At 36.8% G+C, this 15,114-nt stretch overlaps 1 protein-coding gene and 1 pseudogene across 1 annotated transcript; one reads left to right on the top strand and one right to left on the bottom strand.

Annotated features, from left to right (window-relative positions):
- Nucleotides 1-10,426: 10,426 nt before the first annotated feature.
- Nucleotides 10,427-13,589, bottom strand: LOC141689483 (FT-interacting protein 3-like; annotated as a pseudogene).
- A 630-nt stretch (nt 13,590-14,219) lies between these two features.
- On the top strand, nt 14,220-14,777 carry LOC141690865 (uncharacterized). The gene has a single exon (XM_074495622.1). The coding sequence runs from the start codon at nt 14,220-14,222 to the stop codon at nt 14,775-14,777; it is 558 nt and encodes a 185-aa protein (XP_074351723.1).
- Nucleotides 14,778-15,114: the final 337 nt, after the last annotated feature.

The raw sequence follows: 15,114 nt of genomic DNA, 5'->3' as shown, positions 1-15,114 counted from the left end.
GTGGAACAACAGGACGTGGATCTAAAGATGGTCCTCCAACTGAGGGCTCTGAGTGATCAACTGGTACGGAAATGAAAGAGTCGGCCAACGCTGCTATCTGAAATCATATTGCAATATAAGAATCTCGAACCACAACGCGAATTATACTAATACATGTTATATCGTCGCATTCAACCTCTCGACGTTCTATCTTGCTACTTCCTACTTCTAATCCTAACCCTCTACCCATTCCCGTCAACCTAGGCTTGTGTCAGTGACTTTTAACCTGTAGCTCTGATACCAAACATGTGGCGCCCTCCAAACCCGGGTTAGAAGTTTAGGGTCCACACACACACACCTTATTTATAACCTGCTTATAACAATAATAAAGATAATAATAATATGCAGTGACCCTACTTACCAACTACCACGGACCGCAACAGGTTAAAGTATGTACACAAGCCACACACACACTTTATAATACAAACGTCCAAATCCCAACTATTCAAACTCAGAACTGAACATTAAACATTATTACAAACTTTTACAAACTTAAACTATCTCAAAACCTGTCAGCTAGCTTAACTCGATCAACTTGGACCCCTAGCTCTCGCACTGGATTGGGGATCCTCGCTACCAACTGGTTCCTTCTTAACTGGAAAAGAACATAAACAACATCGCACAAATTAGTTAACTAGCTCAGCAAGTCACAATGACAAGACTGAGAATAATGATCATCAAATGAAAAGGGTTAAGGTATCAAGTGAACAATGATTAATGATTTAGAATTGAATATTATATTTTTATTTAAAAAACCAAGGTTAGGCTGCTGATCAGTCACGCACTAACCCCGAGCAAGGCATACAGCTCTGCTCTAATTACTGGATCCAAGACACACATTGGCCTAACTTGACCACCAATCTGGTCTGGCCATGAATATGGTCCACAATTTTATAAAATAATCCAATTCTAACATAATAATAGAATAAATAATGTAAAGCAGTAAACAAAATCATAAGCAACATTGGATGCCCAATAATGAGATGGTTCCAATTTCCATAAATGAAATATAGTTATCAAATGGTGAAAGAAATGGATAACAAAAGAATCAAAGTTCCAAGGTTATAAGGATTTGGTCTTTCAGTGGTTAATATTTAGTTTGCATGTATTTGTGGAGTAGTATCGTATATTTGTGGTTCGTATTCGGGGATTTAATAATCAATGGTTCAGAAAAAATAAGGTTTACGGCTCAAAGATCAATAGCTGGAATCAAGGTTTAGGGTTCAGTGCTTCAAAGCACTTGCAATATAGGACTATCAATAAACTACAATATATCTCGAGAAAGTTCAGAACACTTGCCTAGTACTAGCTTTCTATACTTCACAAATTTCCAATCAAAATCTACTACTCCTTGACTATCTATTCCCCTTTTCTATGCCTTGCCTCTTCTACTCACATAACATAAGTATCTATCAATACTTAACTCATACGATTCTATTCGGTATACACTTCTATCTACCCTTCGTTTTACCCAAATCCGACTAACGGATTGAAAGTTACGCTAAAAACAAGTAAATACTGAACATATAGACTGACAGTCAAACAACAAGTCATATATAACACGTAACACGTTAAACAATCAATGACATTCCATTTATAAAGAAGTCTGTGGTCATAAACAGGCTTCGGGTATTTAATATGATTCTTAAAACATTTTTCGGAATTAAAATGGGTCGTTGGATCAATTTTAAAGCAATAAACAAGGTTCGGTTGGCCACATCTGGCTTCAAAATAATTTTCTAATAATTATCGAGCCTTGAAAACAATTTAAAATAATATTTTAAAGCTCGAAACTATTTTTCGGAATTTTTAAATCATTAATAAATAATTAAATCTAATTAAATAATTAATTAATTAATAATTAATAATTAATTAAATCAATTAATCAATTAATTTTTGAATTAATTGACCAATTAACTAATTAATTATTAACTAAAATTAATTAACTAATGAATTCAGATTTCTTTTTGAATTAAAAATAATTTTTGAAATTAAAATAATAAGTTTTGGAATTTTCAGAAATTAAAAACGAATTTTTATAATTAAAATAAATAGGAAATATGATTTTAAAATAATTTATAAACAGGAATCCTAAATTTGCAAGTTCTGGAAACATGGGGGACCAACTGTATCATTTTTAAAACTACAGGAGCCTGTTTGTAATTTTGTCAGCCCCGCCGTCGAGTTCGCCGGAGTGTGGCCGGAGAACATGATTTCGGCCACCTCAGGCCACCAAACTATCCATAATTAAACTACAGGCTACCAGCAACTTGTATATGCAATCAAAACACACAACCCTTTCCATAATTGGCTAGAAAAAGCTCAAGAAACTCGCCGGTTTCCGGTGACCCGACGTAAACTTCAAAACACTACTTCGTTCAAACCATGAATCGTCTGTTAACGAGCTATACACCAATCGATTGCAAATTTCATGAGGAACAAAACCCACTATATTTCAACATCTAATAACCCCTAGAACAAAAGTCCCTAAATTTTAATTAAGAACATTCATACGGGTTATAAACCCTAATTTTAAAATTCAAAAATTAAACTCAACTTTGAACATTTTATTGAACTCCAAATCAGTCATATGACATATCAAAATCATCAGGAAAACAAGCTCTACAACATGCAAGCATCAAATCATTCAAACAATCATCCGAACAAAAATTTATATTTTTAATCAAAATAATTCGAAAATAAATAAAATTACAGAAAATAAACCTTTGATTCTGCAGTGAAACAAGTTCTGGAATGTGAAAGTACACTTCAAATCCTTTGTTTTGGTTACTAGATCTTTCCAAACGGATTTTAATAACACCTTGAAACTGTAGTTTGATTCTCAGAAGATTTATGAAATTAGGGTTTTTCTCTGGAAAATTCTATAATTACTGTTTGCAAATGATTTTCGGTACGAAATAAAATACGGTAAAGGCTATTTATAATTACGGAAAATTAGTATCCCGTTGGTTCATTCCGGATATAAAATAGTACGTTTATTTATAAAAACATATCCAAACGGTACCAGTTTTCGGGATAATTATCCAAATCAGTACAATTTGTACTGCGGTCTTGGTCTCAGCGCCTGGTTACACGTATTACGAGGTGATAATTATAATAGTTTAATAAAAAGATCCCGTTTATCGAAAATACGAGTTTTATTGATTTACCCAAACGAATATTATATCGAGAATATTGCGCTGGGACTCGCACAGGACAAACCGTACGCCGGATCGAAAAAGTTGAAACACGGAAAATGCTCGGAATATTGCAATTCGGGTTAGGAAGGAGTTTTCGGAAGAGTTTGGGGTTATAAAAACGTAAAAACGGGTGATGTCGGTTGGTTCCCGATTATATAAAATAGTTTATAAATATTCGGAAAAAATTTATAAAATCCATATATTTCTTATAAAATCTTAAATCAACATAAAAATAAATAAGAAGATATGACAATTATCTATATTTTACTTTGGACATATAAAATTAAAATACTCAATTGATATTATTTTTAAACATCCAAACACATATACCACTTAACAAATACTTCAGAGAATAAATACCGAACATGCATAATATTTATTTATTTGCAAAATAATTACACGATATATCCCAGATATTACAGCGCGGCCGCGCTCAAAGAGCAGAATGTCAGCGTGCCCGCGCTGGTGAAGCGCGCGACCGCGTTAGGTTGGGAAAATTAAATCTTGTTTCTTCTGGAATTTTTATCCGTTGGATTTCTACTCTGCATGGGTTGCTATATATACATAACTTACAATCGTTTATCATAAAAAGACGTACCAGAGCTTAAAAAGAAGGTGTAAGAAGACCGTATAGCACAAATCAACGAAGGCGAAGAGGATCTGGTTTATTCTTGTGATTCTTTGTTCTAAGTTGTAATCTTGAATGCTAGTTTTCTTATTTGTTGAACCTATACTCTTGTTTCACGTACTTGGTTTATTATTTATTCAGTATAAGACTACATTTATTATACCATGCTTTTATTGGAACCCACGTTGATTATGAGTCTGATTATGGGCTAATCGTTATCATGGGGTTCTAGCGGATTTATTTATAGATTTCAATAGTTAATCTTATTTTGATATCTTAGTGTGTGGTTATTATATGATAACCTAGTATTGGTTGTGCTTATTCATCTTATGTGTGTCGCGAACATATAAGATAGCGTGTTAATCTCTAATGAAGTGACAGTGAATTTATAGGTTTAGAGCTTGTCATGCTAGCATAGGTTCATGAATTTGTTATGCATGATTCGTAGGTAATTTTAATCATCTTACTTACCCTATGTAATCAAGAGAGATAACTTGCACATTAAACCTTTGTGTTTTCAAATTCTATAGACATATAGGGTCTCAACATACTTGGTGTCTATTCAGCTTCTATCTCTTTTGTGGATGTCTGGTAGTATGTTATTCGTGTAACGAAAGTTGGCGCTTAGCAGTTTCGTGTTGTCTGATTAGTGTCATCAGCATTGCATGTTAAGGTTAAGAATAAGAAAGCTTTGAATGAAGTATTTAATGAAGTTAGAATCCCATGTTTGTCTCATATAATATTTCAACCCCTTAATCTCTTATCTTAGCATTGAATAATAACCATATCATTGTTGCATAAGTGCATAAATCATAAAGTTAACCTAAACCAGTCTCTGTGGGAACGAACTAGAAAGAATTCTATATTACTTGCGAACGCGTATACTTGCGTGAAGTATTAGCGCGTGTTCTAACCCTAGCATGTACAATACTGATCTACCACTAATATCAGATTCAGGAATTTTAGAAACTTTTTTTAGGATTCCTGCAATCAATAGCAATATGATTAGTTTTACCACAGTTAAAACAAACTTACCTAGGAGCATTAGGAATGTATTTATAGTTGTTTGCCTTGTTTATTCCTTATTTTCCATTTCTACCTCTCTTAGACCTAGGTTTGGAAGCCTTAGAAGTTACCTCACATATCTTCTTGTCTAACTGACTCTTAGAGAGAAGTCCTATATTTTTACCTTTCTTTTCTTGCATTTTAGGATCTTCTTTCTTCTTAGCAGGAACTCTAGAATCAGTTTTCTATTCAGCATTGTTCAGTTTTCTCTTCAGCATTGTTCTTAGAGGTAGAACCAAATTCATAGACTAACTCAACTCCTCTTTCATCAGTTTCAACAAACTTAACTAGAGTAGTGCTATTAATGGATTTATTGATATTCTTATCAGCAATTTGTTATAACCTAGACATTCTTTCCATTTTTTATCACTAATGAAATCATGAACGTTCTTTCTTGAGGTCATCCAAGTTTTAAACACCTCTGATTTTATCTGAGTTTCATTATATTGTGCCTTTTTATATGCTTTTCATGTTCATGCATGCAAACTAACTCAGCTTCTAAAAAATCAATTCTTTCTTTAAGCCTCTTATTATCAGCAATCAAACTATCACATTCAATAGTCTTACTGTTGGAAGTAGCATGTAAAGAGTATAAGAAAGTTTTCAGTTCAGACAAATTATCAATATCAACAGGAAATATAACTGAAGGTACCTTATCAGTTCCTGAGGCATTCTCTCCATTAGCTGCCATGAGGGTATAGCATTCATCATCATTGTCAATTCCTGATGAATCCATCCAGTCTCTGTTGGAGTTTGTTGTGACCAAAACTTTTCTAGTTATCTTGGGGTACTCACTAGCCAGATGTCCCCTTTCATTACAGTTGTAACATGTCACCTTGTTCTTGTCAAACTTCATTTCCTTGTTGTACTGACCATCACTTTTTCTGAACCTGTCTTTGCCTCGACCAGGGAACCTTCTATTGAAACCACCTTTTCTCTGTAGTTTTTCAAACCTCATCCTTCTAAAACCTTTCACAAGTATTGCAGCCATTTCAATCACTTAAGGATCATCCATATCAATCTCAGAATCCTCATCAGTATTTGTGCCAGGATCTAATACATCATCAGTATCTGACTCTTCAACAATGTTCCTTCTCCTTGACCTCTCACTCATCTTTTCCTTACCTTTGTGAGTCTCAGCATTAAGAGCCACAACCTTCATCTTCTGACCTTTTCTATTCTTTCTTTGCTGGATCTCCAAGTCATGAGTCTTTAACATCCCATACACTTCATCCAGAGTCAGAGAATCAAGATCATGTTGATGTTTGATTATTGAGGCATGGATATCTCAATCTTCTCGAAGAGCTCTCAGAAACTTGGCATTTGAGTCTTCTCTTTCATATTCTTTTCCAACCAATGATAGATCATTCAACAGTGTCAGATATCTATCATATATGTCAGTAATTGACTCATCAGCCTTGGCATCAAATTGCTTATATTCTTGCACAAGAACAACTCTTATGTTTTTCTTTATTGTCATTGTACCTTGGCACTGTGTTTTCAAGGCATCCCGTATTTTTTTTGCAGTCTTGCAGGTAATAACTCTGTTTGACATCACATTATCCAAACTGTTGTGCAAAATATTCCTGACTTTAGCATCCTTAAGCATTGCAGCTTTTTCAGGATCTGACCACTTTGATTTTTCCTTTATGACATAGTGTTCAAGAGCATCTAGAGTCATAGACATAGTTTTTATAGGATATGGAGGTCCTGTTTTGATGATATCGATATATGAATCATCAATGGCTTCAAGGAACATCAACACCTTTACTCTCCATGTATAGTAATCAGCTTTTTTCGAGATGTGAATTTTCATGCTTTCATACTTACTTCCAGACATCTTGACCTTTGCAAATTAAGAGTTTAATTTGACCGCTCTGATACCACTTGTTGCCTTGTAAAGTAATTGTTTAAGAGGGGTTGGATACAATTATTAAATAAATCGATGTATTATAAAAGTAAAGTAAGGACATGTGTATCAAATAACAGTTTATATTGATTTTTAATAAACTGTTACAAAACTCTTTGAAGAACAATATTTTTAAGAGTTTCTAGATTATATGAATACTTGAACTGTGCACCACATATTGTGATAGCCTATTATGTGTTTCCATCACCTGCATATTCTGTTTCAATTATTGTTAAGACAGTTTTAGCAAACCATGAATCAGTTAACTTTGACATACTTGTAAAAGGACATTTTATGCGTAAAATATATTGTACGACCACATGTTGGAAATGGATTGGAGGCAGGGGGATCTAGTAAGGGGAAACGGGGGACACGTGTCCCCCCTCATAAAAAAAATTACCGCCGCAATTTTCTTGAAAAAATGTAAGTGTCCCCCTAAATTTTTGAAAATACAGGGGGTGTAATTGTAAAAATCATAAGCTTAGTTATGTTATAAAAAAATTGCAAATATAAGATGATGATTTGTAAATTGTCATCAAATATTTATAAAATCAAGAAAATACAGGACAAGGAAAAGATCAAGATCTGCTAAATGCTATGGATCTCGTTAAGTCATGCAAACAAAGATTTCAATACATGAGAGATAATGGCTGGGGGACTTTACTTGAGCAAACATGTGATTTTTGTGTTAAGAATTCAATTACCATCCCAAAAATGGAATATGTGTTTGTAACTCCAGGAAGATCCAGGCGTGGAGCACAGGAATTAACAAACCTTCATCATTTTCAAAATAGATTATTCTATACTGTCATAGACGATCAAATGGGGGAGCTAAATAATATATTTAATGAGGTTAACACGGAGTTGCTTTTGTGTATGGCATGCCTTAATCCGCTAAATTTTTTTGCTTCATTTATCGAAAAATTTAACTCGGTTGGAAAAAATTTATCCTTCTGACTTTTCAGCGCATCAACTTTTGCTATTTGATAATCAACTTGAAAATTATATTACGGATGTGAAAGGCCATTCGGAATTTTATGAAATGAAAGGCATTAGTGATCTTGCTCAAAGAATGGTTGAAACGAAGAAAGATGTTGTATACCCCTTGGTATATTGTTTGTTAAAACTATTCTTGATTCTTCCTGTTGCAACCGCCACAGTGGAAAGAGTATTTTCTGCCATGAAGATAATCAAAAGTACACTTCGCAACGGTATGGGACATGAATGGATGAATGATTGTCTAATGATCTATGTTGAAAAGGAATTGTTTGAGACTATACCAATAGAAGATATAGTCGAACAGTTTTAAAAAATGAAACCCAGGAGGATCTCCCAATAGATGGTTCAGGTTTTGACTCTCTGTATCTTTTGTTAAAGGTTATTTAACATAGCCTCTGCACTTGTAATCTTGCAATGCTAAAACTATATATATTTTGGATCTATTTTATTGAATTTCTACTTTTTTTATTATTGCTTGTCATTAGAGCTGAATTTTTTTCCACTAATGTATGTGTCCCCTTAGAAATTAAATCCTAGATCCGCCCGTGATTGGAGGTGCTGGTTTGATCTTTATTTTTTACATGTATCACTTCCTTGTAATATTTTATGAGTTTACGATATGATCCTTTTTAGGTTATAATTTAATGTTAATAATGTTGATCAGGGGATGGATGATAAGGTTGTCCCACCTACAATGGCTGATTTTGAGGAGCGAGTTTTACCAGGAGCCATTGTGCATAAGCTATATCATCATGGCCATTTCACCTATTTCTACTTCTGTCATGAATGCCATCGACAGATATTTAGTAAAGTTTTTGGATACCCAAAGGGGCCACTCGCTACAGAAATTTGATTGTGCTCCAACAATAAGGGATAACAAGGAGTTTGAAGAGTAACAGAAACAGATGGAGTGACACAAAACATTTACACCTTAAGGTAATACCTACTCAGCTATATCCGCAGAAGAATGTTCAAGTATCTGATTGTTATCCTGAAGAAGTTGTGTTTTGCAACAGTCCTGTAATTTGCCTTTCAATGTATTATTTATAAAATGCTTAAGCTGTTGATGCTTTGGTGATTGTAACACCTATAAATATCAAAAAAAATGTAACACATATTTTGGCCTAATCCCTAAAGTCAACATTTGAAAACATTATGAAGCTGGTGAAGGGAATTGAACTTCAGAGGGTGATTTGGAGGAAAGCTGCCTTTTCATCTCTAGTGCTTCGGTTACAGCTTCATTGTGTGATGCAAATTGTTATGCAAAAAGTTGTCCTTAAAATTGTTATGCAAATGCAATTGTGCCGCTACCATCTAAGTATTATTGTGCTGCTACCTAGTCTGAAACAGTAATATCAAGATTTCCCAGTGTCTTGTATGATACACATCTGCATTTTACATTGAATACACAGGACAGACACTTCAGATAATTTGCAGCATTGATTAAGTGTGAGAGCGTTTACTGGTAATGTACAAGGATATAAACCATGTATAGAAGTTTGCTTGTAGCTGCATTTGGTGGACACGTTAAAAAAATATGAGTCCACAGCGCAAGTCCAAATCTTTTCTTCTTTCTGCTGCCTGATCATAAAACCGAGATACGTCTAAAAGCATCTAAAAGTCTGAAAGTAATTCATACAATTGTTTCCTTGTAAAATACCAATCAAGAAGAGGTATCCATCTGTAGTGCGGCAAAACTCCAATCAAGAAGAGGTAGAGGAATATGGTACGCAAAATTAGTACCGGATAATCGGATATACTACCCATGTCAAGAACAATATGTGCATCATAATAGTGGTTCTGGCCTTCTGGGATTTTTCCAATTGCAACTCTCTTCAAACCATTTACCAGCAGAAAATAATCCACTAAAAACTCCCATAATACTGAAAAATATTGTTTTGCTACTTCTCAAACTCCACATGCAAGAATCAGCGTCCAGTATATACTCTACGACTTCTTTTCTCAGTGGTGGTTCCACACAACTTAGTTCATTTCATTGAAATTGTTATGCAAATGCAATTGTGCCACTACCATCCAATTATTATTGTGCTGCTATCTAGTCTGAAATAGTAACGTCAAGATTTCCCCGTGTTTTGTATGATACACATCTGCAGTTTACGCTGAATACACATGACAGAGACCTCAAATAGTTTGCAGCATTGACAAAAATCTGGGGGCGTTTATGGGTACTCTCTGAGGATATAACCATGTATGGAAGTGTGCTTGTAGCTGCATTTGGTGCGTCCAAGGACACGTTAAATTTTTTGCCAGACCACAGCACAATCGATAATCTTTGCTTCCTTCTGCCGCCTGATCATACAAGCGAGAGAGGGGGGGGGGGGTTATTTGAATAAAAAGTCTGCAAGTATTTTAAATTGTGAATAATTACAACTGTTTCCTTGTATATTCACTTTAACATCTTATATTCGTCAAATTTCCTATTAATTGAACCCAGACTCACAAAGCTGCACAATGGTCTAATATTGCAATCCAAACGAAGTAAAATTTACTGATAACTGTAATTTGCAATATACCGAAATGTTATGTTTGAGAGGTAGCAATCAGAGATGATGCAAGAATAAACAGTTCAATTTTGACAAATAATATGAAAATATGCTGATACATCTCTTCATTATACAATTTGTTGCTGCAGAGATTTGAAAGGGACAGCAAATACTAGCTAGTTTCATTAAAGATATGCTTTAATCTGTCATATCTTGCTGGAAATTTCATGAGTTAGTTGAGAAACAAATAAGGAACAACTGCATTAGTGCTTCACTAATGGAAAAAACTCAATAGACATCGGCCAGAAACCGATGTTAAACGTTTTCCCGACCTATGTCTATGCGGGTGAAGTCATTTCTTGCAGGCAATCTCCCAAGAAAATCAAGCGGCAGGTAAGGAACAATAGGGCCATTGCTTATAATAATAACATGCTGTCTTTTCTTGATGGCAATCTCATGAAAAAATTAAGCAGGAGGTAAGGGAAAATAGGATGCTTGTGTCGCAACCTTGGATGTCTTAATACGTAAAATACTGTTAAGAGCGCCACTGGGAAAGGAGCAACATAGAGAACAATAGCAGCAATCAGACAGGAAGTGACAATCAGCACTGTAGCTCTAGGATCTCTCCAGCTTAGCAAAGATTGCAGCCTCTCCCCAACAACTGCTAAGTCACCACCCACATGCAGTATCCTTCCTGCAATACTTCTCAAACGATCATATCTCATCATAACAAGGTCGATAGAACGTGAAGTAGGAAATGTATCAAATTCTTCATCCAGTTCATCAGGATGTACACTTTCAGCTTGAGAGAGACGAGTATCCAAGTGAGGAGGATGCTTGGGCCTCCATCTGTAGAGCGAAACTCCAACCAAGAAGAGGTAGAAGAAAATAGTCGGCAGAATTAGTACTGGATATACTACCCATGTCAAGAACAGTATTTGAATCAGAATAGTGTTTCTGGGATTTTTCCAATTGCAAATCTCTTCAAACCATTTACCAGCAGCAAATAATCCACTCAAAACTCCCATAATTCTGAAAAAGATTGCTTTACTACTTCTCAAATTCCACATGTGATAATCAACTTCCAGTATATACTCTACCACCTCTTTTCTCAGTGGTGGTTCCACACAACTTAGCTTCCTTGAGATAATCTGAACGGCCTGATGACGCAAACTTTCAATCTGTTTTACAGGAAGTGGATAATTGTAATGCATTTTTGGCAATAGTGGCTGTGAATACAAATGAATCATATTCAGTAAAGAACAAGAAGTAAATCTGAGAGCCAAATGAATTTCACCCATCTTCTTAACACCGGATGGGTGCAAAACCAGAATTGGATATGAATGTGTGTAAACCCTTTCGGTTTCCAGGGTAGAGAGACGAATCCTTACCTTTCCTATCTTTAAATCCTTCACACTGCCAGAGTAAAGACAGTTATCAAACACCCCAATAGATATCACTGTGCAAGGGTCAAAAACCTCCGCTCATTCCAACTGGGCGTAAAGCTATCCATGATTGTCCTAGTTCGGATCCACTTCTGACCATACTTGGCAACGCAGTAAGCATCTGTTGTTGGCCTTCCATCTATTGTTTTCATTGGTAACAAATTCCGAGCATTTATTATTCCCACCTCAAGAACCCCAACGTTGGACTTCCATAATTGTTCCCCACTCGGTCTAAAATCGCTAGAGTTGTGAGTAGCTTCATCAAAAACATGATATCCACCTTCAAAACAGATTCTTATATAAAGCCTAGCAAATTTAGTCTCCTTCTTCCCTCCCTCTGTGATCATGGCACTCTTCTCAACATTGTACCACCTAACAATTTGGGGCTTACGATCTAACCTCCTGTCAACATACTGTAAAGAAATAGCACATCGCCCTAAAACTTCAGCCTTGTCTGTTGCAACTCTATTTTCCACACTCAAAATTAAGGGCTCTTCGAATGGTTCTGCTGCTACAAACATCAAGTCTTCATTCCACAACAGATAAGTTGATTCTCTTGTGCAATCTCTAGTCCTCAGAATTTGATTTCCAAGAATAGCCTTTACAATAGTTTTATCAGTGGCCATCAATCCCTCAGCTTGAATAACATTAACCCTAAGGTACCAAAGCTTGGGCGACAGGTACACCTTTGAGCCAATTCTTCCATGACCTTCGGCACCAAAAGTAATTGCACCATCTGAATGCCATGCGTCATGAAATGCTTTGTCAGCTTGGGTACCCCACCAAACAGCCAACATTAACTCTCCTTTGGAAGTTTTTCCTTTCCCATCTTGTAGTCTATACCATTGTGGGGGAAGAGGAGTATTAGGAGGGACCACATTGAGGTCAAACAAAAGCCTGCCCACAAAATCCTGTTTTGTAGCTTTAGTGCTCTTCACAGTGGCCTCAAGTACAGTAGCCCGAACATGATCCACTGAGAAAGCGAAAACCTGGAACCATTGAGAATCAGATTTCTTCTCAGAAAGAAAAGTAGTGCCCTTATAGTCTCCAAGTCTAATTTCAACATAACTTCCTGTAGCCTTCTTCACAGGTAAATCTCTTGCTTCAAAAATTCGAACGTAGAGGTATTCCATTTTCTCAACGAGGTCATAATTACTTGTGAGCTTATCACTGGTGGCCTTGACACCACCAAGTTGAGGGTTGGTCTCCTTGAGCATGAAATCATCATCTCTCTGCATCTGCACTTCATATTTTAACAAATTTAAGGAAAGGAGCAGCTTTACATTTTATGGCATTGACTGATGAATAAAGGCGGCTGCTTAAGCACCTAAAGAAAGACGGAAGATAATCGAAAGAAAGGAAAATAAATGTTGACCAGAAATAACAAGATATGGCCCGAACTATCTGAATTTTTATTACTCAAAAACTTTACTGACAAACTGCAATGTGTATCAATAATCTAATCGAAGCCAGCCTCTTCAAAATGTAGTAGAGTAAGGTTCACTTAAATAGATAGCAGGAAAACTAACGCAAAAAACCCATCAAGAAATTTAAACTGAAATCATAAACAAACTAAATTATCTCATTGAATATAGAGAGGAAGACTACATAATACCTGAACTAAAATACTGTGAATAATGTTTGCTAAGAGCAAATATTAGTATCCCAAACTCAGGTATCAGACATAGCAGCTACAAGTATGAACAAATGAATCTGAAGTGATTTAGTTAAACATATTTTGAGTTGCAACTAACAGCATGTACCTTAGAAAGTAGTGAGAGTAAAAGCCAGGTTCAGAAAAAAGGGGATTCACTCTTGCTCAAAGTTGAAGTAGTTGACCATAGGATTTACTAACTCACCTATAATAATACCGGCCCAATAACAGAGGCCCAGTGCCCAACTAAAAAAGTCCAGGAAGTACTCAGCTATAACCTTGAAAGGCCCAGGACGCGTGGTAACATCACCACCGTCCAGGTACCCCGGATCCAAAACGTTCCTACGGTCCGGATTCGATAGTACCCTGACGCATCCCAGGCGTCCACATCCCCTACAGTCCAAAAGGCACAGCTACGGTCCAGATTAAAAGGTACAAACCCCTAAAACCTAGTAGAGGGCCTATAAAAGGCAGGACAGAAGGAAGGTTACAGATTACATATTCTCTCTCTCACATATGCTTACATACACACACATACACACCATAAATATACTCGCATAATTCCCGTTTTGCCCCCTTTTCTCCTTAAAACCCTTTCTCATTCTCACGCCGGAGGTGCCGCGGGGACGCCACCCCCCTCCGGTTCTGTTTTGTAAGTTCCCACCCTACAGCTACACTGCTCGCCGCCGCCATTTCTGTCCGACCGGAGTTTGAGTCTGGGCTCGGCAAGGAAAAGGCCGCGGGGCGATTTGGGATTATCATTGGCCGAATTCGTCATGAAATGCACCTTTCCTGAAGTCCCGGAGACACCTAAACTCCAATCCGGAGAAGAAAAAGAGGCTAGCAACCGAGATTCTTGGACATTACATGTCGATGGTTCGGCTACAGCCGAGAAGTCCGGAGCCGGCCTGATCCTTTCCAGCCCGGGCGGATTCACAATCCAGCAGGCCATAACCTTCGCCTTCAAAGCAACAAACAACCAGGCTGAATATGAAGCTCTCCTCTCCGGCCTCAGGTTAGCCAAATCCCTTGGAGTAAGGAGTTTAACCATTTATAGTGATTCTCAGATTGTGGTAAGACAAACCAATGGTGAATATATCGCAAAAGATCCCAAACTGGCCCGGTATCAGGAAATGGTAAGGGCAATCCTTGAAACCATCCCGGACCCAACCATCTTGCAGATAAACAGAGAAGAAAATGCGAAGGCAGACGAGCTGTCCAAGCTCGTCCAGAATACTTCAGATTTGAGCAGCTCATTTACTTCGAGGAGCTCGGAGCCCCCAGCACCGATCGGCCCGAGGTATTATGTATTAGTAGCCCGGACAACTGGATGACTCCTTACATAGCTTATCTTAAGGACGGGACCCTTCCGGAAGACCAGAACAAAGCGCGATACCTCAAATATAAGGTTGCCCGCTTCTTTCTGGAAGATAATCAGCTATACCTGCGAACTTTCTCTGCCCCAACTTTAAAATGCGTTGATCCGGACGAGACAGATTATTGTCTCCGGGAGGTGCACGAGGGAATCTGCGGAGATCATTTAGCCGCTAAAGCTCTAGCCTACAAAGTCATCAGACAAGGCTACTATTGGCCCACCATCCACGTTGATTCAGTTACCTATGTGAAGAAATGTAACAAGTGCCAAAAGTTCAGCAATGTGCTGAAGCAAGG

The sequence above is a fragment of the Apium graveolens genome, chromosome 10 (genome assembly GCF_009905375.1).
Source record: "Apium graveolens cultivar Ventura chromosome 10, ASM990537v1, whole genome shotgun sequence".
In the NCBI taxonomy this organism is placed as follows: domain Eukaryota; kingdom Viridiplantae; phylum Streptophyta; class Magnoliopsida; order Apiales; family Apiaceae; genus Apium; species Apium graveolens.
This window is presented reverse-complemented; position numbering and strand designations above follow the sequence as displayed.

Coding starts and splice junctions, on each gene's coding strand:
- LOC141690865 (XM_074495622.1), top strand. CDS start 14,220: ATGAAATGCACCTTTCCTGAAGTCCCGGAGACACCTAAACTCCAATCC.